This window comes from Bombina bombina, chromosome 4 (genome assembly GCF_027579735.1).
Source record: "Bombina bombina isolate aBomBom1 chromosome 4, aBomBom1.pri, whole genome shotgun sequence".
Classification (NCBI taxonomy): Eukaryota; Metazoa; Chordata; class Amphibia; order Anura; family Bombinatoridae; genus Bombina; species Bombina bombina.
Genome location: NC_069502.1, coordinates 231,553,226 through 231,578,490, shown reverse-complemented (window position 1 = coordinate 231,578,490; position 25,265 = coordinate 231,553,226). Strand labels below are relative to the sequence as shown.

The 25,265-nt window shown below is 39.9% G+C and overlaps 1 protein-coding gene across 1 annotated transcript in view; it reads left to right on the top strand.

Annotated features, from left to right (window-relative positions):
* The window catches only part of RASA2 (RAS p21 protein activator 2), a gene marked incomplete in the record, with an annotated part of 722,923 nt that overhangs the window by 44,201 nt on the left and 653,457 nt on the right, over positions 1 to 25,265 (top strand). The window contains 1 exon segment of the mRNA XM_053709823.1: positions 16,936 to 17,053. Within this exon segment, the coding sequence (XP_053565798.1) occupies positions 16,936 to 17,053 (118 nt within the window).

Sequence of the window (25,265 nt, the reverse complement as noted above, 5' to 3'; positions counted from 1 at the left end):
CCATCTCCAGCTAGGTAGGCTCCGCTTGACGTGTTCCGTTCAAGAAGAATCTGAGGGACTGTGGGAGATGTCAAGTAGCTAGGCATCCCTATCACAGCAGCAAAGGTCTTACTATCCCTGTCGTATTGCGTAGCTGCCACATTTACTGCCGCATCAATTGTGGTAACTGCCATCACCCTGTCTCTCCCTAGAGGGCCGGCCGCACCCCCCGGGGACATGGTAGAAGGCAGAAATTTCACACTCCATGCTTAATTGTGTGCAGACCTGGCCTCCCCTCCCAGAAGGTTCAGTCACACTTAATTGCAGCTCTGCGCCCGCATCTCCTGGCTCTGCATTAATCCTTGCTTCATGCTCCGATGCCACTTCCCCTAAGCGGGTGTACTCTGAGGGACAAGAGGCGGTCCAATCTATCACATATTGTGCGCTCAAAGGAGGTCATTAGATCTCGTAGGGTCACACATAAATCCCCTATTTTCAATATTGCTGTTAGGCAGAGGATATCAATTTTTCTCTGCTTCTTTTTAGAGGCCGCCAGAGACACTCAGCGGTCCAGTCTGGGAAGTCCTGTTGCATTATGAACAAATATTTTTATGTGGCTCCATTCAGCAAAATGTCTCCTGTGTCGTGAGGTGTGAATTCTTGCTGGATGTCTATTTAATCTCCAGATTACAGGCGGAATGTAACGCTGAATTACAGAGCTCCCAGTTTAGCATCCATCTTAGACCATAGCCCGGAAACGCCCACTCCCCAGGACCTTTTTAGCGGGTGCATAAATTTATACAATAAATTTGTTAAATTATGCTATTAATGTGTGCTTGAAATAGCAGAAAATTATATAATATTAGGAAAAATAACACTGTCCACACTCGGTTACCTCATAATACCACCCTGGAGAACACTGGGTATGCGTATGTTTGGTTTTTATAATCAGTGTTAATCCGATAGAATGGATACACACCTGCACCTCAGTAGCTGTGGTATCCCCCTTATCTCCTCTGCAGGATACGCAAAGCGTTTCCCACTGCAGAGCAGACTGTCAATTCGTGATGTCTGTCTAATCTGAATGTCTACTCAAGGGCGTAGAATTTTTTTCTAAATCCAAGAGCAAAAATTTGAATGCCTGAAACAGAAAAGTTTTCTAGTTTTGTGTGGGATTGCACATATACAAAATCTGAAATTAAAGGGATAATTTACCTGAAATGTTCTCCTTTTTAAAGGGTTCCCAATGATACACTTGTCCTGCTGGAGTGTATTACATTATTTACAAATAGCTAATTTACCTTTTTTTTTTCTTTCTTTCATGTAATTGGCAAGAATCCATGAGCTAGTGACATATGGGATATACAATCCTACCAGGAGGGGCAAAGTTTTCCAAACCTCAAAATGCCTATAAATACACCCCTCACCACACCCACAATTCAGTTTTACAAACTTTGCCTCCTATGGAGGTGGTGAAGTAAGTTTGTGCTAAGATTTCTAAGTTGATATGCGCTTCTCAGCATTTTGAAGCCCGATTCCTCTCAGAGTACAGTGAATGTCAGAGGGATGTGAAGGGAGTATCACCTATTGAATGCAATGGTTTTCCTCACGGTGATCTATTTCATAGGTTCTCTGTTATTGGTCGTAGAGATTCATCTCCTACCTCCCTTTTCAGATCGACTATATACTTATTCCATTACCTCTACTGATAACCGTTTCAGTACTGGTTTGGCTTTCTGCTATATATATATATATATATATATATATATATATATGTGGATGGGTGTCTTTTTGGTAAGTATGTTTTCATTACTTTAGACACTCTCAGCTTTGGTTTGGCACTTTATGTATTTATATAAAGTTCTAAATATATGTATTGTACTTATATTTGCCATGATTCAGGTTTTCAGTATATTTCCTTTTGCAGACTGTCAGTTTCATATCTGGGAAATGCTTTCTTACCTGGGGTATATTCTGTTTTTCTAATTGACTGTCTTTTAAATTCGCAGGCAGAATTTGGCTTGCGAGGGCGCAAAATGCCAGTTTATTGCATCATTTTTGACGCAATATTTTTTGGCGCGAAGTTACGTTTGTTGACGCAAATTCGTCATTTCCAGCGTCTAAGTTGATGCCGAGTCCTTTCACAAGGTTGGGTCATCTGTGACGCAAGTGTGTTGTTTCCGGACCCCATTTCTATTTGCCTCCTGCCTTTTTTCTGTGTCAGAGGGCTATGCTGTTGGCATTTTTTTCCCATTCCTGAAACTGCCATATAAGGAAATTTATAATTTTGCTTTATATGTTCCTTTTTTTTCTCTTACATTTGCAAGATGTCTCAATCTGATCCTGTCTCAGAAATCACTGATGGAACCCTGCAGCCTGATAACAGTTCTACCAAAGCTAAGCATTTGTTGTAAAATTGTGGGGGTTATACCTCCAGCTGTGGTTTGTAATGGTTGTCATGATATTCTTTTACATGCAGAGACTGTATCCATCAGTAGTAGTTCATTACCTGTTGCTGTTCCCTCAACATCAAATCACAAGATATACCTGTAAATTTAAAATAATTTATTTCTGATTCTATTCAGAAGGCTTTGTCTGCCTTACCGCCTTCTAATAAACGTAAAAGGTCTTTTAAAACTTCTCATATGGTTGATGAAATTTCAAATGACCAACAACATACTGAATTATCCTTTTCTGACGAGGATCTATCTGATTCAGAAGCTCCTGTCTCAGATATTGACACTGACAATCCTCTTATTTAAAATGGAGTATATTCGTTCTTTGTTAAAAGAAGTGTTGATTACATTAGATATGGAGGAAGCTAGTTCTCTTGATATTAAAACTAGTAAACGTTTAAATTCTATTTATAAACCTCCTGTGGTTATTCCAGAGGTTTTTCCAGTTCCTGATGCTATTTCTGATATGATTTCTAAGGAATGGAATAGGCCTGGTACTTCTTTTATTTCTTCTTCAAGGTTTAAAAAAATTGTTTCCTTTGCCAGCAGTTAGATTGGAGTTTTGGGAAAAGATCCCCAAAGTTGATGGGGCTATTTCTACTCTTGATAAACGTACTACTATTCCTATGGAAAGATCATTTATATAGGAAACTTGAATCTTATCTAAGGAAAGCTTATTTATATTCAGGTCATCTTCTTAGGCCTGCAATTCCTTTGGCTGATGTTGCAGCTGCTTCAACTTTTTGGTTGGAAACTTTAGCGCAACAAGTATCGGATCATGATTTGTCTAGCATTGTTAAGTTAGTTCAACATGCTAATAATTTCATTTTGTGATGCCATTTTTGATATTATCAAAATTTGTTAAATCTATGTCTTTAGCTATTTTAGCTAGAAGAGCTTTGTGGCTCAAATCTTGGAACGCTGATATGACTTCTAAGTCCAGATTGCTATCTCTCTTTCTTTCCAAGGTAACAAATTATTTGGTTCTCAGTTAGATTCAATCATTTCAACTGTCACTGGGGGGGAATTTTTTTTTTTTGTCTCAGGATAAAAGACCTAAGGGTAAATCTAAAGCTTCTAACCGTTTTAGTTCCTTTCGACAAAATAAGGAACAGAAACTTAATCCCTCCCCCAAGGAATCTGCTTCCAATTGTAAGACTTCTTCAAATTGGAATAAATCCAAGCCATTTAAGAGATCAAAACCTGAAGTGTGTTTCAGGCCTGGAGTTATCAGGGGTAATCATGCCAGTTCCGTTTCAGGAACAGGGTTTGGGCTTTTATTCAAATCTATTCATTGTCCCAAAGAAAGAAAATTCATTCAGACCAGTTTTGGAACTAAAGATTTTGAATCGATATGTAAAGCGGTACCAACTTTCAAAATGGTGATTATAAGGACTATTCTGCCTTTTGTTCAGCAAGGGCATTATATGTCCACAATAGACTTACAGGATGCATATCTTCATATTCCAATTTCATCCAGATCACTATCAGTTCCTGAGATTCTCTTTTCTAGACAAGCATTACCAATTTGTTGCTCTTCCTTTTGGCTAGTGACAGCTCCAAGAATCTTTTCAAAGGTTCTAGGTGCCCTACTCTCTGTAATCAGAGAGTGGGGTATTGCGGTATTTCCTTATTTGGACGATATCTTGGTACTCGCTCAGTCTTTACGTTCTGCAGAATATTACACAAATCAACTAGTGTTGTTTCTTCGAAGACATGGTTGGAGGATCAATTTACCAAAAAGTTTTTTGATTCCTCAGACAAAGGTAACCTTTTTAGGTTTCCAGATAGACTCAGTGTCCATGACTTTGTCTCTAACAGCAGACAAGAGACATTTGATATTGGTTGCAGCCTGTCGGAACCTTCAGTCTCAGTCATTCCCTTCAGTAGCTATGTGCATGGAAGTTTTAGGTTTCATGACTGCAGCATTGGACACGATCCCCTTTTTGTTCGTTTACATATGAGACCTCTCCAGCTTTGTATGCTGAACCAATGGTGCAGGGATTATACAAGGATATCACAATTAATATCCATAAATACCAATGTTCGACTTTCTCTGACTTGGTGGTTAGATCACCATCGTATAATTTTTAGGGGCCTCTTTTGTTCGTCCAACCTGGACTGTGATCACAACAGTTGCGAGTCTTTCAGGTTGGGGAGCTGTTTGGGGATCTCTGACAGCGCAAGGGGTTTGGAAATCTCAAGAGGCGAGATTACCAATCAATATATTGGAACTCTGTGCGATTTTCAGAGCCCTTCAGTCTTGGCCTCTGTTGGAGAGAACCGTTCATTTGTTGTCAGACAGACAATATCACAACTGTGACATATGTCAATCATCAGGGTGGGACTCAGTCCTCAAGCTATGAAAGAAGTATCTCGGATACTTGTTTGGGCGGAGTCCAGCTTCTGTCTACTTTCTGCGGTTCATATCCCAGGTATAGACAATTGGGAACTGGATTACCTCAGTTGTCAGACTTTACATCCGGGAGAATGGTCTCTCCATCCAGATGTTTTCTCAAATTGTTCAGATGTGGGGGCTTCCAGAAATAGATCTGATGGCATCTCATCTAAACAAAACTTCCCAGGTACCTGTCCAGGGATCCTCAGGCGGAAGCAGTGGATGCATTGATACTTCCTTGGTGTTATCAACCTGCTTATATTTTCCCACCTCTAGTTCTTCCAAGAGTGATCTCCAAAATCATCATGGAGCAATCGTTTGTGCTGATGGTGGCTCCAGCATGGCCTCACTGGTTTTGGTATTCGGATCTTGTTCGGATGTCCAGTTGCCAACCTTGGTCACTCCCATTAAGGCCAGACCTTCTATCTCAAGGTCCATTTTTCCATCAGGATCTCAAATCATTAAATTTGAAGGTATGGAGATTGAATGCTTAGTCATAGAGGTTTCTCTGACTCAGTGATTAATACTATGTTGCAGGCTCGTAAATCTGTTTCTAGAAAGATTTATTATAGAGTTTGGAAGACTTACATTTGATGGTGTTCTCATAAATTCTCTTGGCATTCTTTTCGAATTCCTAGAATTTTACAGTTCCTTCAGGGTGGTTTGGATAAAGGTTTGTCTGCAAGTTCCTTGAAAGGACAAATCTCTGCTCTTTCTGTTTTATTTCATAGAAAGATTGCTAAACTTCCTGATATTCATTGTTTTGTGCAGGCTTTGGTTCTTGACAAGCCTGCCATTAAATCAATCTCTCCTCCTTGGAGTCTTAATTTGGTTTTGAAGGCTTTACAGGCTCCTCCTTTTGAGCCTATAAGTTCTTTGGATATTAAACTACTTTCTTGGAAAGTGTTGTTCCTTTTGGCCATCTCTTCTAGAAGAGTTTCTGAATTATCCGCTCTCTCTTGTGAATCTCCTTTTCTGATTTTTCATCAGGATAAGGCAGTTTTGCGGACTTTAAATTCCTACCTAAGGTTGTAAATTCTAACAACATTAATAGAGAAATTGTTGTCCTTTCTTTGTGTCCTAATCCTAAGAATTCTTTGGAAAGATCTTTACATTCTTTGGATGTGGACGAGCTTTGAAATATTATGTTGAAGCTACTAAAGATATTTGTTATCTTTTCTGGTTCCAGTAAAGGTCAGAAGGCTTCTGCTGTTTCCTTGGCCTTGTGGTTAAAACTTCATCATGAGTTTCCGCTTTCCTCTCTCTCTTCCCCGGGCTGTCTGCGAAGTAGGCAGACACATCTTACTGGTACCATGCCTGCACTTCGGCCTCTCATCAAAACTAAGATCGTTAAAAAGAGGACAAAGAAGTTCATCCGTCACCAGTCAGATCGCTATGTCAAGACAACAGAGTCCATTTTAGAGGTTTCCTAATTTATGATTTCTTATTAAGGGCTTGCTAATTACTTGGTGCCTAGAAAATGGGGACCTAGCTCTCAGAAACATACTGTTATACACTGGCATAGAGACTCAAACTTCTTTATCATGTTCAATTAAAAACTCCCCTTTACCAATCGGGAGCAAAGGAATATAGACTCTTTGCATTTAAAATAATGTAAATTACAAGTCACAGACCGCTTTCTGAATAGGTATGTTGTTTCATTGTGGGTGCACAGAGCATATTTAAATATATTAGGTGTGCACATGTGCAAAGTAATACAAGTGTATTTGCTGAATTGTTTCTATTCCAAATTGAAAATGCTCTTGTTCTGATTAGCATGTCCCTTTTAAGGTACTGTCTACTCCAGAATGTTTATTATTTAAAAAAAATAAAAAATAGGTAATCCCTTTTTATTACCCACTCCCCAGTTTTGCATAACCAACTTGGCTATATTAATATACTTTTTACTTCTGATTACCTTGTATCTAAGCCTTTGCAAACTGCCCTCTTATTTCAGTTCTTTTGCCAGACTTGCATTTTAGCAAATCGGTTCCCTCCGATCAGTAACTCCACGGGCATGAGCACAATGTTTCTATATGGCATACATGAACGAACTCCCTCTAGCTGTGGACAAACTGTCAAATGCATTTAGGTAAGAGGCAGTCTTCAATGGCTTAGAAATTAGCATATGCGCCTACCTAGGTTAAGCTTTCAACAAAGAATACCAAGAGAACAAAGCAAATGTGATGATAAAAGTAAATTGGAAAGTTGTTTAAAATTATATGCCCTATCTGAATCCCGAAATTTCAATTTTGACTAGACTGTCCCTTTAAAGGGACTGTCAACTCAAATTTTTTTTTATTTTTTAAAAAGATGGATAATCCCTTTAATTACCCATTCCCCAGTTTTGCATAACTAACACGGTTATATTAATACACTTTTTACCTCTGTGATTACCTTGTATCTAAGCATCTTTTGACAGCCCCCTGATGATATATGTTTTTATTATCTATTGCCTTGCATTTTAGCTGTGTTGTGCAGAACCCACGGGCCTGAGCACAATGTTATCTATATGGCTCACATGAACTAGCAGTGGCCTGTTACGAAAAGCAAATAAAAAAGCATGTGATTAAGTCTATAGTGGCTTGGAAACAGACAGAAATGTAGAGGTTTAAATGTTATAGTATATTAATATACAACAATGTTGTTTGTGCAAAGGTGGGGAATGGGTATTAAAGGCGTTGTCTAACTTTTTAAAGAATAACAATTTTACTGTTGACTGTCCCTTTAAGATACTTTTGTGGCTTATTCACAATAACAAAACCTGATTAAAGTTTTGAATTACATTTTAAGGTCAATGTCCCTTTGTCTTCAGAGAAGCCACTTTTGCAGGACTCAGTCTGCACCCTTAGATTCTGACATTACCTGTGCTTCAGCACTAACAGTCGTTATACCACAGGGTGGTGATTCATAGATATGAGGCAATGGGAAGCGGTGACGAAATTAGCTCTTCCGGTGGGAACCAGTGATGCTTTATGTGGTCTACACACTCTAGCTGATCAGCACAGCTTTTTCAATAGATTTTTATTTATTATAAAACTATTAAAAAAAATAAAATATATATATATATATATATATATATATATATATATATAATGTGTGTGTAAAATATATTTAACAGCTTGATTGCTCTAAACACAGGGACAACCAAGGAGATAAATCTCTACCTTTTTAACTAATATGAAAGGAGCAGCTTACCTGATACTTGATTTTGTGAACTTGCTGAACTGGTTCCCTGCAACATCAGGCATACCTCTAAGAATCGCTGCTCTTTCTTCTACTGATAACATACACACAGATAATAAAGATATTAATCGGATTTGGTTTTTGTTATTACTCACCTTACAAATGCAACTTTACTTAACCTTTTTTGATCTTATTTCTTTCATACCCCATGTAAACTTTTATATAGCAAAAATACAAGGGACTTTGGGGAAACCTCCAAGAGAAAACAAGGGGAGACTACATGCAAGTTTTCATTTAGCTGTATTTAGAATTGCCCTATGAAATAATCATGCTGTTTAATGCTGTAAAATATATTGTATATTCTTAATATAGCTTTATTTATTTATTTCTTCTGTTATGTGTGATCAGTCCACGGGTCATCATTACTTCTGGGATATAACTCCTCCCCAACAGGAAGTGCAAGAGGATTCACCCAGCAGAGCTGCATATAGCTCCTCCCCTCTACGTCAGTCCCAGTCATTCTCTTGCACCCAACGACTAGATAGGATGTGTGAGAGGACTGTGGTGATATATTTAGTTTTTATGACTTCAATCAAAAGTTTGTTATTTTATAATAGCACCGGAGCGTGTTATTACTTCTCTGGCAGAGTTTGAGGAAGAATCTACCAGAGTTTTTTACTATGATTTTAACCGGAGTAGTTAAGATCATATTGCTGTTCTCGGCCATCTGAGGGAGGTAAAAGCTTCAGATCAGGGGACAGTGGGCAGATGAATCTGCATTGAGGTATGTAGCAGTTTTTATTTTTCTGAATGGAATTGATGAGAAAATCCTGCCATACCGTTATAATGACATGTATGTATACACTTCAGTATTCTGGGGATGGTATTTCACCGGAACTACTCTGTTAAAAGTCACTAATCCTTTTAATAAGTATTTTTCATGTTAAACGTTTTTGCTGGAATGTAGAATCGTTTACATTGCTGAGGTACTGAGTGAATAAATATTTGGGCATTATTTTCCACTTGGCAGTTGTTTGCTTTTAATTGTGACAGTTTCGTTTCTCTTCACTGCTGTGTGTGAGAGGGAGGGGCCGTTTTTGGCGCTCTTTGCTACGCATCAAAAATTTCCAGTCAGCTACTCTTATATTTCCTGCATGATCCGGTTCATCTTTGACAGATCTCAGGGGTCTTCAAACTTCTTTGGAGGGAGGTATATTCTCTCAGCAGAGCTGTGAGAATTTTATATTGACTGTGAATAAAAACGTTGCTCTGTAATTTTTATGTCAAATTTAATTATTGTTATTTTACTAATGGGAACAAACCTTTGCTAAAAGTTGTGTTGTTTTAAAGTTTGATGCTATAACTGTTTTTCAGTTCATTATTTCAACTGTCATTTAATCGTTTAGTACCTCTTTGAGGCACAGTACGTTTTTGCTAAAAAAGATTATAACCAAGTTGCAAGTTTATTGCTAGTGTGTTAAACATGTCTGACTCAGAGGAAGATATCTGTGTCATTTGTTCCAATGCCAAGGTGGAGCCCAATAGAAATTTATGTACTAACTGTATTGATGCTACTTTAAATAAAAGTCAATCTGTACAATGTGAACAAATTTCACCAAACAGCGAGGGGAGAGTTATGCCGACTAACTCGCCTCACGCGGCAGTACCTGCATCTCCCGCCCGGGAGGTGCGTGATATTATGGCGCCTAGTACATCTGGGCGGCCATTACAGATAACATTACAAGATATGGCTACTGTTATGACTGAAGTTTTGTCTAAATTACCAGAACTAAGAGGCAAGCGTGATCACTCTGGGGTGAGAACAGAGTGCGCTGACAATACTAGGGCCATGTCTGATACTGCGTCACAGCTTGCAGAGCATGAGGACGGAGAGCTTCATTCTGTGGGTGACGGTTCTGATCCAAACAGATTGGATTCAGATATTTCAAATTTTAAATTTAAATTGGAGAACCTCCGTGTATTACTAGGGGAGGTCTTAGCAGCTCTCAATGATTGTAACACCGTTGCAATACCAGAGAAACTGTGTAGGTTGGATAAATACTTTGCGGTACCGGCGAGTACTGACGTTTTTCCTATACCTAAGAGACTAACTGAAATTGTTACTAAGGAGTGGGATAGACCCGGTGTGCCGTTCTCACCCCCTCCAATATTTAGAAAGATGTTTCCAATAGACGCCACCACTCGGGACCTATGGCAAACGGTCCCCAAGGTGGAGGGAGCAGTTTCTACTCTAGCTAAGCGTACCACTATCCCGGTGGAGGATAGCTGTGCTTTTTCAGATCCAATGGATAAAAAATTAGAGGGTTACCTTAAGAAAATGTTTGTTCAACAAGGTTTTATATTGCAACCCCTTGCATGTATCGCGCCGATTACGGCTGCGGCAGCATTTTGGATCGAGTCTCTGGAAGAGAATCTTAGTTCATCTACGCTAGACGACATTACGGACAGGCTTAGAGTCCTTAAACTAGCTAATTCTTTCATTTCGGAGGCCGTAGTACATTTAACCAAACTTACGGCTAAGAACTCAGGATTCGCCATACAGGCACGTAGGGCGCTGTGGCTAAAATCCTGGTCAGCTGATGTTACTTCTAAGTCTAAATTACTTAATATACCTTTCAAGGGGCAGTCTTTATTTGGGCCCGGTTTGAAAGAAATTATCGCTGACATTACAGGAGGTAAGGGCCACGCCCTACCTCAAGACAAAGCCAAAGCTAAGGCTAGACAGTCTAATTTTCGTCCCTTTCGGAATTTCAAAACAGGAGCAGCATCAACCTCCACTGCACCAAAACAGGAAGGAGCTGTTGCTCGTTACAGGCAAGGCTGGAAGCCTAACCAGGCCTGGAACAAGAGCAAGCAGGCCAGGAAACCTGCTGCTGCCCCAAAGACAGCATGAATCGAAAGCCCCCGATCCGGGACCGGATCTAGTGGGGGGCAGACTTTCTCTCTTCGCCCAGGCCTGGGCAAGAGATGTTCAGGATCCCTGGGCACTAGAGATCATATCTCAGGGATACCTTCTAGACTTCAAATTATCTCCCCCAAGAGGGAGATTTCATCTGTCAAGGTTGTCAACAAACCAGATAAAGAAAGAAGCGTTTCTACGCTGTGTACAAGATCTGTTATTAATGGGAGTGATCCATCCGGTTCCGCGGTCGGAACAAGGACAAGGGTTCTACTCAAACCTGTTTGTGGTTCCCAAAAAAGAGGGAACTTTCAGGCCAATCTTAGATTTAAAGATTCTAAACAAATTCCTAAGAGTTCCATCATTCAAAATGGAAACTATTCGGACAATCTTACCCATGATCCAAAGGGGTCAGTACATGACCACAGTGGATTTAAAAGATGCTTACCTTCACATACCGATCCACAAAGATCATCACCGGTATCTAAGGTTTGCCTTCTTAGACAGGCACTACCAGTTTGTAGCTCTTCCATTCGGATTGGCTACGGCTCCAAGAATCTTCACAAAGGTTCTGGGGGCCCTTCTGGCGGTACTAAGACCGCGAGGGATTTCGGTAGCTCCGTACCTAGACGACATTCTAATACAAGCTTCAAGCTTTCAAACTGCCAAGTCTCATACAGAGTTAGTTCTGGCATTTCTAAGGTCGCATGGATGGAAAGTGAACGAAAAGAAGAGTTCTCTTTTTCCTCTCACAAGAGTTCCATTCTTGGGGACTCTTATAGATTCTGTAGAAATGAAGATTTACCTGACAGAAGACAGGTTAACAAAGCTTCTAAATGCATGCCGTGTCCTTCATTCCATTCAACACCCGTCAGTAGCTCAATGCATGGAGGTGATCGGCTTAATGGTAGCGGCAATGGACATAGTACCTTTTGCACGCCTACACCTCAGACCGCTGCAATTGTGCATGCTAAGTCAGTGGAATGGGGATTACTCAGATTTGTCCCCTACTCTGAATCTGAATCAAGAGACCAGAAATTCTCTTCTATGGTGGCTTTATCGGCCACACCTGTCCAGGGGGATGCCATTCAGCAGGCCAGACTGGACAATTGTAACAGACGCCAGCCTACTAGGTTGGGGCGCTGTCTGGAATTCTCTGAAGGCTCAGGGACTATGGAATCAGGAGGAGAGTCTCCTTCCAATAAACATTCTGGAATTGAGAGCAGTTCTCAATGCCCTTCTGGCTTGGCCCCAATTAACAACTCGGGGGTTCATCAGGTTTCAGTCGGACAACATCACGACTGTAGCTTACATCAACCATCAGGGAGGGACAAGAAGCTCCCTAGCAATGATGGAAGTATCAAAGATAATTCGCTGGGCAGAGTCTCACTCTTGCCACCTGTCAGCAATCCACATCCCGGGAGTGGAGAACTGGGAGGCGGATTTTTTGAGTCGCCAGACTTTTCATCCGGGGGAGTGGGAACTTCATCCGGAGGTCTTTGCCCAAATACTTCGACGTTGGGGCAAACCAGAGATAGATCTCATGGCGTCTCGCCAGAACGCCAAACTTCCTCGCTACGGGTCCAGATCCAGGGATCCGGGAGCGGTTCTGATAGATGCTTTGACAGCACCTTGGAACTTCGGGATGGCCTATGTGTTTCCACCCTTCCCCCTGCTTCCTCGATTGATTGCCAAAATCAAACAGGAGAGAGCATCAGTGATTCTAATAGCGCCTGCATGGCCACGCAGGACTTGGTATGCAGATCTAGTGGACATGTCATCCTGTCCGCCTTGGTCTCTACCTCTAAGACAGGACCTTCTGATACAGGGTCCATTCAAACATCAAAATCTAACTTCTCTGAAGCTGACTGCTTGGAAATTGAACGCTTGATTTTATCAAAACGTGGTTTTTCTGAGTCGGTTATTGATACCCTGATACAGGCTAGGAAGCCTGTTACCAGAAAGATTTACCATAAAATATGGCGTAAATACCTATACTGGTGCGAATCCAAACGTTACTCCTGGAGTAAGGTTAGGATCCCTAGGATATTGTCCTTTCTACAAGAAGGTTTAGAAAAGGGTTTATCAGCTAGTTCATTAAAGGGACAGATTTCAGCTCTGTCCATCTTGTTACACAGGCGTCTGTCAGAAAATCCAGACGTCCAGGCTTTTTGTCAGGCTTTAGCTAGGATCAAGCCTGTGTTTAAAGCTGTTGCTCCGCCATGGAGTTTAAACTTAGTTCTTAACGTTTTACAGGGTGTTCCGTTTGAACCCCTTCATTCCATTGATATAAAATTGTTATCTTGGAAAGTTCTGTTTTTAATGGCTATTTCCTCGGCTCGAAGAGTCTCTGAGTTATCAGCTTTACATTGTGATTCTCCTTATCTGATTTTTCACTCAGACAAGGTAGTTCTGCGTACTAAACCTGGGTTCTTACCTAAGGTAGTCACTAACAAGAATATCAATCAAGAGATTGTTGTTCCATCCTTGTGTCCAAATCCTTCTTCAAAGAAGGAACGTCTTCTACACAATCTGGATGTAGTTCGTGCCCTCAAGTTCTACTTGCAGGCAACTAAAGATTTTCGCCAAACTTCTTCCCTGTTTGTCGTTTATTCTGGACAGAGGAGAGGTCAAAAAGCTTCTGCTACCTCTCTCTCTTTTTGGCTTCGTAGCATAATACGTTTAGCCTATGAGACTGCTGGACAGCAGCCTCCTGAAAGAATTACAGCTCACTCCACTAGAGCTGTGGCTTCCACTTGGGCCTTTAAGAATGAGGCCTCTGTTGAACAGATTTGCAAGGCTGCAACTTGGTCTTCGCTTCATACTTTTTCCAAATTTTACAAATTTGACACTTTTGCTTCTTCGGAGGCTATTTTTGGGAGAAAGGTTCTTCAGGCAGTGGTTCCTTCTGTATAATGAGCCTGCCTATCCCTCCCGTCATCCGTGTACTTTTGCTTTGGTATTGGTATCCCAGAAGTAATGATGACCCGTGGACTGATCACACATAACAGAAGAAAACATAATTTATGCTTACCTGATAAATTCCTTTCTTCTGTTGTGTGATCAGTCCACGGCCCGCCCTGTTTTTAAGGCAGGTAAATATCTTTTAAATTATACTCCAGTCACCACTTCACCCTTGGTTACTCCTTTCTCGTTGATTCTTGGTCGAATGACTGGGACTGACGTAGAGGGGAGGAGCTATATGCAGCTCTGCTGGGTGAATCCTCTTGCACTTCCTGTTGGGGAGGAGTTATATCCCAGAAGTAATGATGACCCGTGGACTGATCACACAACAGAAGAAAGGAATTTATCAGGTAAGCATAAATTATGTTTTTTTGGATGCCTGTAATTAGATTGTGTCTCAGTGATTGTCCATTGTCTTAATATTACATCTATTAAACATTGTTTTGTCTGTGGTGAAAAACATTTTAAGAAGCCATAAAACTGGCTTCTAACATTTTACTTCTGGTTTCTGAGGCATTATATTATCCTCTAGTTTTTCTGTCACTGTTCTTATTATGTCTATTGATAAATCTCTCTGCCTTGTAAGTCAGATTGTGTAATTTTTTTTACTCAGTTGAGTAGTTGCAAATAAAATATACAATCTTGGGATACAGGGCTGTCTGTAAATCAGATATTGGCTAATATAAAATATTATAGGAGCACAGTGTGAAAAAAGATTTAGTCCAGATTAGCATTTTAAGTAACCACAAACTCAAAATTGGCAGCAAACATGAAAATGCTATTCAGAGAAGCTTTGTATATGTCCCATTTATCATTTTGATGGATGGACAAAGTTCTTAGCTAGGTTGGGGGGATTTAATTGCCCAGCGGTCATATGAATGCTGCTTCTTAACTTGTGGTAAGCAAGCCCACATAAGAGATCCACCGCAAGGGCTTCAAAGCACCCCCTGCTGCTTGATAAATGGAGCCCCCTTGTCTGTATAGCTGCTAAAAAGCACATTCAAGAGGCTTCATGTTGGTGTTCATTTGATTCTCTTAAAGGGACAGTAAATAAATATATATTCACACTCACTGGCCACTTTATTAGGTACACCTGTTTGGCTGATTAGCAATTTGTGTTACCAAGCAATAATCACACAGCAGCAACTCAACGCATTTAGGCATTTAGACGTGGTGAAAACGACTTGCTGAAGTTCAAACCAAGCATCAGAATGGGGAAGAAAGGGGATATAAGTGACTTTGAACGTGGCATGGTTGTTGGTGCCAGACGGGCTAATCTGAGTATTTAAAAAACTGCTGATCTACTGGGATTTTCATGCACAACCATCTCTAGGGTTACAGAGAATTGTCCTGAAAAAGAGAAAATATCCAGTGAGCGGCAGTTGTGTGGATGACTATGCCTTGTTGATGTCAGAGGAGAATGGTTCGAGATTATAGAAAGGCAACAGTAACTCAAATAACCACTCGTTGCAACCAAGGTATGCAGAATACCACCTCTGAACGCACATGTTGAACCTTGAAGCAGATGGGCTACAGCAGCAGAAGACCACACTGGGTGCCACTCCTGTCAGCTAAGAAAGGAAAACTGGCACAGCCTCACCAAAATCGGACAATAGAAGATTGGAAAAACGTTGCCTGATCTGATGAGTGTCGATTTCAGCTGCAACATTCAGATGGTAGGGTCAGAATTTGGTGTAAACAACATGAAAGCATGGATCCATCCTGCCTTGTATCAACGGTTCAGGCTGGTGGTGTAATGGTGTGGGGGATATTTTCTTGGCAGACTTTGGGTCCCTTAGTACCAATTGAGCATTGATTAAATGCCACGGCCTACCTGAGTATTGTTGCTGACAATGTTGATCCCTTTATGACTACAGTGTAATCATCTTCTGATGGCTACTTCCAGCAGGATAATGCACCATGTCACAAAGCTCAAATCAGCTCAAACTGTTTTTTTGAACATGACAATGAGTTCACTGTACTCCAATGGCCTCCAGTCACCAGATCTCAATCTAATAGAGCACCTTTGGGATGTGGTGGAACGGAGATTCACATCATGGGTGAGCAACCGACAAATCTGCAGCAACTGTGTGATGCTATCATGTCAATATGGACCAAAATCTCTGAGGAATGTTTATAACACCTTGTTGAATCTATGCCACGAAGAATTAAAGGGACACTGAACCCAAATTTTTTGATGATTCAAATAGAGCATGAAATTTTAAGCAACTTTCTAATTTACTCCTCCTATTACATTTTCTAAATTCTCTTGGTATCTTTATTTGAAATGCAAGAATGTAAGTTTAGATGCCGACCCATTTTTGGTGAACAACCTGGGTTGTTCTTGCTGATTGGTGGATAAATTCATCCACCAATACAAATGTGCTGTCCAGAGTGCTGAACCAAAAAAGCTTGGATGCATTCTTTTTCAAATAAAGATAGCAAGAAAACGAAGAAAATTGATAATAGGTGTAAATTAGAAAGTTGCTTAAAATTTTATGATCTATCTGAATCATGAAAGAAAAAATTTGGGTTCAGTGTCCCTTTTTTAAGGCACTTCTGAAGGCAAAAAAGGGTCCAACCTATCAAGGTGTACCTAATAATAAAGTGGCTGGTGAGCACACACACACATGCCCACACACGTTAAAAGGAAAGTATGAGCAGCTGTCAAATATGGGAATTATGCTTTCCCATTAGTTTGAAGAGCTGTTGCTGTTTTACTACCCACTGCAACTGCTGCCAGATCAAATATGGTGGTGGGTGGTGTTTTTCAAGTAAGGACACACAGGAAAACAACATTTATGCGACAGGCCGAAATTTTAGGGTGCCAGTGGAACACAGGCAAATGAGAACATTGATCTTTGCTTTTAAGAGAATGATAGTTCTTTCTTTATACATGAGATTTATAGATTTATTTTTAATTAAAAATAATAATAATTTGTTAACCCTATTTATGTTTGCTCTCTATGTGTTGTGTGAATCACACTTGCTGCTTTCTTAATATTTCCTGTTTCTTTTTTTTTCTCTTTTAGGTGAAGCAAAAAATTTACTACCTTATCCCGGACCAAACAGAATGAGAGACTGTTTTTGTACAGTGAACCTGGACCAGGAAGAAATCTTTCGAACAAAAGTTGTAGAGAAATCTTTAAAGTAAGAGGTGTTGTATGCTTTTGTATTCAGTGAAAGGACAAATGTATAATTGGTCAGCCTTATGCTAGGTAGGAGAGTTTACACATAGCTCCGTACAAAATATTACACATTAGTAGGCAAAGTCATTTTTACCAGTGAAACAAGTATTTTTAAAAATTGTGAGACAGCAACAAATAATGACTACACACGTGACGAAAGAAGTAACATTATTTATGTCTTCAGGTCCTTACCTTCCTGTTGCCACATTTTCCAGTCTTTAGTTTCTGCTTTTGCTGAAGAAGCATGTTCTGGAGATGTGCTTCACTTCAGAAGATTGTTCATTCTTCTAAACTTCAGGATGTATGTTGGGACCCCTGATTGTGCAGTTCATGTGCTCGGCTGCAGAACAGAGTAGCCTGGACACTTGCACATCTGGTGACCCAAGGCAGACCCCTGGCAAAGTTCCCCATTGCTGTTTTGGCTCTCTAAATTGTTGTAAAATAACCCCATGTAGGAGTTTGTGTTAAGGCACTTCCCTGGGCACCAAGTCCCATGTTCTATGTACTGTTGACACCAAATGTGATGGTCCTGAAGCACTGTTCACTATTGTTAACATCTTGTCAGTACAGTGAGCCCTTTTAAAGAAATTTAGAAATTCCAAATTTAGCTTGATAGCTTTTTCTCACTATGCATAGTTCTGGATGTGAATGAGAGACCCATATATTACAATATAATTCTAAAAAAAAATCCCCAAAGATTTTGCATGATTTCCTTTCATGCTGGTGAGTTTTTGATCATCCCCTAGTTAATTAGTTTTATAAATTTTTTTTTTTTTTTTTCTCTGCACAAGTGTAAATCATTATGAATTATTTACAAATAGACTGTGGAAAATAGTACGACCCTGCATATTCCACTGCAGTACTGCATGCAGTTTTTTCCACCAAGCGGTGCTGATGGCTACATGCTGTAGAATATTGATACCGTTTCCATGCTTGAGGTAATACGGAAATACAAATACAATTTTAATGGGAAGTAAACTTTCTTGTGAGCTCCAGGAATAAAATCTGTTCCAAAAATGATGACCTACCCAGCATCATCTGGTGGCTAGAGCTATATTCTGTTTGTATAAATAATTGATTAGTCTTCACTAGTTTATATTGATCAGTGTCCCATTTGCACACTTTCTTTTCATCTTGGATCTGTATTTCTGTTTATTGCAGACAACCACAAAATTCTATTTATAGATTTAAAGATGCTTCAAAATATAAAAATACTATTCTCTCCACATTAACTTCAAAAGAGCTGGAAGTAATGCATTTGCTTTTATTCATCACTCTCTGTAAACCATTAAAAAAAAAAAAAAAACACTTTTGTAGGAAAAAATTAATTTCCATGTTTTATTTTTGCTAAATAAATTTGTTTACCTCATATCATCCTTCTAATTTTGCTGAATCTCAGGCTATTTTTTTTCTATGGCGATGAGAGTCCACAAAATTCCTTACTGTTGGGAATTCAGGAGCAGGATTGCCCTACATATGTTTTTGGTGCCTGACTTTCTGCTCATTACCGGAGGTGGTATACAGCAGCAGAAGGGGGCTTACTTCGTTTAAATCACTGTTGCTTGGTAACGACACCTTTCCCTGATATGAAACTGCAGTATATCAATGTACACGGTTCATTATCGCATTTACTTTAGCTTGTTATGCTTTCTTGTTCTCTGCCTCCCTTTATTATCTTTATTGGGTCTATTTAAGGGGTTTATGATATAACCTTGTTATATGGATTCAGGGGTTTGCTGGATGCCAACGAGCTGTCTCTGCAGCACTAGTTTCTTCAGAGGGCTTTTTTGCAACAATTAATGGTGTAGTTTTAAATGGATCCTGTAGTGTGGGTGCGCTGAGAATGAACCTTTTTGGTGCACATTTTAGTACGCCTTGTCGTCTATTTCTCTTTTTGTTCCTGTGGTGTTGTAACCTTCTCAGCGGGTTGGGAGAAGCCCTCCGGTCCGGTGGAGGTGGCGAGACACACTAATAGCAGAGATTTTCTCAATTGGGGACAATTATTTAACCTGTTGTTTGTTGGTGTTTATTGTTAATTGCCTTTACTGCTTTGGTACAGTTATTTTCAGCGCTTACATTTCGGTATTCCTCAGTGTATTCCCTTACAGGGACTGTTCAGTTTTACATTGAGTCAGTTCTGTTTTTTTTCCATTAAAGGAGTAGTCTAGTCAAAATTTTAAGCTTTCATGATTCAGATAGAACATGCAATAACAACTTTCTAATTTACTCCTATTATCAATTTTTCTTCTTTCTCTTTCTTCTATTTAAAAAAGCAAGAATGTAAGCATATGAGCTGGCCCATTTTTAGTTCAGAATATAGGTAGTGCTTTCTGGTTGGTGTCTAAATGAAGCCACCAATCGGCAAGCTCTACCCAGGTGCTGAACCAAAAATGGGCCGGCTTCTAAGCTTACATTCAAATAAAGATAGCAAGAGAAAAATAAAAAAAAATTTGATAAAAGGAGTAAATCAGAAAGTTGCTTAAAATTGCATGCTCTATCCGGATCATGAAAGTTTTTAATTTTGACTAGACTATTCCTTTAAGGGTCAACAGTCTGTGTGCCTTTTTACTGCTTCTTTTCTTAGAGACAGTATACACCAATTTTCATATAACTGCATGTAATAGACACTGCTATAAAGAAGAATATGCACAGATGCTGATATAAAAATCCAATATAAAACCGTTTAAAAACCTACTTAGAAGCTCACAGTTTAGCTCTGTTGAAAAGGTTAGCTGGAACACCCACTGAAAGTGGTTGTATGGCAAAAAAGACACTTCCCCTTCCTCTGCATATGAAAAGACTCTACACAAACAGGAGCAAGCTGGAGTAGATATACATCCATATACTTCTAAAACTTGGGCTTGGTTAGGAGTTTGAAAATCAGCACAATGTTATTTAAAAATAATCAAAACTATATATTTAAAAAACAAACAAAAAAAAAACCTCTAGGCTATATAAATGGATCATCTACAAAACATTTATGCAAAGAAAAATCTAGTGTATAATGTCCCTTTTAAGTCTAGCTTTGATACTTAAACTACTATCCCTACTTATTCCTGGTACAGCTCAGGTTTCTGGACTATCATCTGTTCCTTTTGGAAGAGAGATCGACTGATAATTTTTACTGCTTCCAACTTGTCTTTGCTTGTAAGTTGAGTCCCCCTGCTCAGCTATGGTACCTCATGTGATGAGTCTGTTTCTAATTCTAGACAGGGTTTTGCAGTGCGGCCCTTATATCAGAGTGTTTGTCCATGGCCCACCATGCCTACACCCAGGGGTTCCTCTGAACTAACTTCAAAATGTAAGGAATATATTCACTCAGACATTAACAATTGCTTGTTATGCCTTCAGCAGTTAATCGTAAACACTTGCAAGGATTGGAAGATGATCCTTCTCTGGCTATAACTCATCATGGACATCACTTAGGTGTGATCTTTCTAAATTCCCCATAGATAAAAGGGGTACTTTTGAATCAGAAGACTTCTCTTCTGATGACAGATTTTCTGAAACACTGAGGCAGAGAATGTTTCCTTTAATTTCAGGCTTGATCATTTATGCTCCATTACAGGAGGTTTTAATTGCTTTTAGAGGCTTTCCCTGCTAGAGAAAAAACAAACCCAAAAAACCCCCAAAAATCTGACTTTTTGTTTTTGAAGGCAGCCCCCAAACAGCCATCTACATTTTCCATGTCGATTCAGATCTTATTTTTATTTAAAGCATTCCTTTTATTCTGCAGCAGAAAAGAAAGAGAAAGCGCACATCCGATTCAAGGTAGGAGTACTTTATTCAGGCACAACACACACTAGTAATGCACTTACTAGAAAAAAGTAAAAAGACAGCCGTGTACAAAAAAATCAATACGGCTTCACCAGAACATAAGGCAGCGGGAGATCCAGGGCGTCCAATTGCAATTTTCAAACGATACCCGGCAAAGGGAAAGTTCTTTCAACCAATCGGATACGTCCTTGGGCCACCTGACGTCTGTATCTACGGATCCTTTGGACAGCCACAATACCTCTACGCGTTTCGCCGGCGACACCCCGGCTTTTTCAAGAGTAATAGGCTGTAGTGATATCAGTCCTTATATAGCTAGTAGCATTGTTCCAATTGGTCCACGGAAACGCCACATACAAATAAAAGGTAAGTTTAAATTTGGGAGGCTCAATTGACACAAAAAAAGGATAAAATGATAAAATCAAGACATTTTCTAATTCCACATTGAAAAAATCTACTCTGTAAATAACCAATCAGTAAGTGTATATATTATAAAACACATATATATATATATATATATAAGTATAATACAGTCATCGATGTTAATATATACAAACATTATTTACAAATGAAAAATTCATAGTGACATTAAAACAGCTATATTAAAACTGTAATTGCACACGAGAAAATCAATTCATAGAAGAAAGTTGATAATATTCTACTACACTCATAATTATATATAAAAAATATAATATGAACCATATGTTTAATGTTTAAAAGTTGAATAGATTTAAGTTAAAATGAATTCAAAAGGATTTAATTTAAAATGAATTCAAACTCAAAATGAATTTAGATTTAAAATTTAAAATAATTCATAAAAGTTAATAATACACTAAATGCTTCCTTTCTTGTTACAATCTACTGTTGTTAGAGAAACGCTTGAACATCTAGATCTATATTTAAACCCAGGGGTGTAAGGCTTTTAAGTCTATATATCCACTCAGTTTCTTTTCTCCTTAGATGAAGTAACCTATTGGTAGTACCTGGTGGGACCCAATCTATTATTTGTATACTTAAGCCCTTGGTGTCACTGCTATGTACCTTGGTGAAATGTACTGGTACACTATGTTTATCAAAATTTACTTTGATGTTATATAGATGTTCGCTGAATCTCTTAGATGTTTTTCTTTTTGTGCGACCAATGTAAATGTGTTTACACTTACAAGAGAGCAAATATACTGTGTAAGTTGTTTGACAATTACATCTATATTTCATATTGAAACTCTCAGTCCCATTATAATTAAAAAAGAGATCGCCTCTTTTAACAAAAGGGCACATTGTACACAGTGATTTATTACACTTAAAGGTGCCTTTCGCAGCTGATACCCAATTAACTAAACTACCTGTGGAGCTTGGTGGATCTTCAATATTATCCCTAAGCTTACTGGGAGCTAAATGGTTCTTAAGATTTTTGTTTTTTTTAAAAAGTTATGACAGGTCTATCTCCTATCAGACTACCCAGGATGGGATCCGGTTTTAAAATTCCCCAATGCTTGTTTAAAATCTTTTTTTATTATAGGTGCCCCTTCATTGAAACTAGTTATAAATCGGATATTATTATTATTATCTTTAAAGTCAAGACTATTATTTCTATTCATACAAACCACTCTTTCTCCAACATAGGTGTGTCCGGTCCACGGCGTCATCCTTACTTGCGGGATATTCTCTTCCCCAACAGGAAATGGCAAAGAGCCCAGCAAAGCTGGTCACATGATCCCTCCTAGGCTCCGCCTACCCCAGTCATTCTCTTTGCCGTTGTACAAAATGGGAGTGATTCATCCTGTTCCATTAAGAGAACAAGGGATGGGGTTCTACTCCAATCTGTTCATAGTTCCCAAAAAAGAGGGAACGTTCAGACCAATCCTAGATCTCAAGATCTTAAACAAATTTCTCAAGGTCCCATCGTTCAAGATGGAAACCATTCGAACTATCCTTCCTTCCATCCAGGAAGGTCAATTCATGACCACGGTGGATTTAAAGGATGCGTATCTACATATTCCTATCCACAAGGAACATCATCGGTTCCTAAGGTTTGCATTCCTGGACAAACATTACCAGTTTGTGGCGCTTCCCTTCGGATTAGCCACTGCTCCAAGGATTTTCACAAAGGTACTAGGGTCCCTTCTAGCGGTGCTAAGACCAAGGGGCATTGCAGTAGTACCCTACCTGGACGACATTCTGATTCAAGCGTCGTCCCTCCCTCGAGCAAAGGCTCACACGGACATCGTCCTGGCCTTTCTCAGATCTCACGGCTGGAAAGTGAACGTGGAAGAGAGTTCTCTATCACCGTCAACAAGGGTTCCCTTCTTGGGAACAATTATAGACTCCTCAGAAATGAGGATTTTTCTAACAGAGACCAGAATAACAAAGCTTCTGGACTCTTGTCGGATACTTCATTCCGTTCCTCTTCCTTCCGTAGCTCAGTGCATGGAAGTGATCGGGTTGATGGTAGCGGCAATGGACATAGTTCCTTTTGCGCGCATTCATCTAAGACCATTACAACTGTGCATGCTCAGTCAGTGGAATGGGGACTATACAGACTTGTCTCCAAAGATACAAGTAAATCAGAGGACCAGAGACTCACTCCGTTGGTGGCTGTCCCTGGACAACCTGTCACAAGGGATGACATTCCGCAGACCAGAGTGGGTCATTGTCACGACCGACGCCAGTCTGACGGGCTGGGGCGCGGTCTGGGGATCCCTGAAAGCTCAGGGTCTTTGGTCTCGGGAAGAATCTCTTCTACCGATAAATATTCTGGAACTGAGAGCGATATTCAATGCTCTCAAGGCTTGGCCTCAGCTAGCGAGGACCAAGTTCATACGGTTTCAATCAGACAACATGACGACTGTTGCGTACATCAACCATCAGGGGGGAACAAGGAGTTCCCTAGCGATGGAGGAAGTGACCAAGATTATTCTATGGGCGGAGTCTCACTCCTGCCACCTGTCTGCTATCCACATCCCGGGAGTGGAAAATTGGGAAGCGGATTTTCTGAGTCGTCAGACATTGCATCCGGGGGAGTGGGAACTCCATCCGGAAATCTTTGCCCTAGTCACTCAGCTGTGGGGCATTCCAGACATGGATCTAATGGCCTCTCGTCAGAACTTCAAAGTTCCCTGTTACGGGTCCAGATCCAGGGATCCCAAGGCGGCTCTAGTGGATGCACTAGTAGCACCTTGGACCTTCAAACTAGCTTATGTGTTCCCGCCGTTTCCTCTCATTCCCAGGCTGGTAGCCAGGATCAATCAGGAGAGGGCGTCGGTGATCTTGATAGCTCCTGCGTGGCCACGCAGGACTTGGTATGCAGATCTGGTGAATATGTCATCGGCTCCACCTTGGAAGCTACCTTTGAGACGAGACCTTCTTGTTCAGGGTCCGTTCGAACATCCGAATCTGGTTTCACTCCAGCTGACTGCCTGGAGATTGAACGCTTGATTTTATCGAAGCGAGGTTTCTCAGATTCTGTTATCAATACTCTTGTTCAGGCCAGAAAGCCTGTAACTAGAAAGATTTACCACAAAATTTGGAAAAAATATATCTGTTGGTGTGAATCTAAAGGATTCCCTTGGGACAAGGTTAAGATTCCTAGGATTCTATCCTTCCTTCAAGAAGGATTGGAAAAAGGATTATCGGCAAGTTCCCTGAAGGGACAGATTTCTGCCTTGTCGGTGTTACTTCACAAAAAGCTGGCAGCTGTGCCAGATGTTCAAGCCTTTGTTCAGGCTTTGGTTAGAATTAAGCCTGTTTACAAACCTTTGACTCCTCCTTGGAGTCTCAATTTAGTTCTTTCAGTTCTTCAGGGGGTTCCGTTTGAACCCTTACATTCCATTGATATTAAGTTATTATCTTGGAAAGTTTTGTTTTTAGTTGCAATTTCTTCTGCTAGAAGAGTTTCAGAATTATCTGCTCTGCAGTGTTCCCCTCCTTATTTGGTGTTCCATGCAGATAAGGTGGTTTTACGTACTAAACCTGGTTTTCTTCCAAAAGTTGTTTCTAACAAAAACATTAACCAGGAGATTATCGTGCCTTCTCTGTGTCCGAAACCAGTTTCAAAGAAGGAACGTTTGTTGCACAATTTGGATGTTGTTCGCGCTCTAAAATTCTATTTAGATGCTACAAAGGATTTTAGACAAACATCTTCCTTGTTTGTTGTTTATTCAGGTAAAAGGAGAGGTCAAAAAGCAACTTCTACCTCTCTCTCTTTTTGGATTAAAAGCATCATCAGATTGGCTTACGAGACTGCCGGACGGCAGCCTCCCGAAAGAATCACAGCTCATTCCACTAGGGCTGTGGCTTCCACATGGGCCTTCAAGAACGAGGCTTCTGTTGATCAGATATGTAGGGCAGCGACTTGGTCTTCACTGCACACTTTTACCAAATTTTACAAGTTTGATACTTTT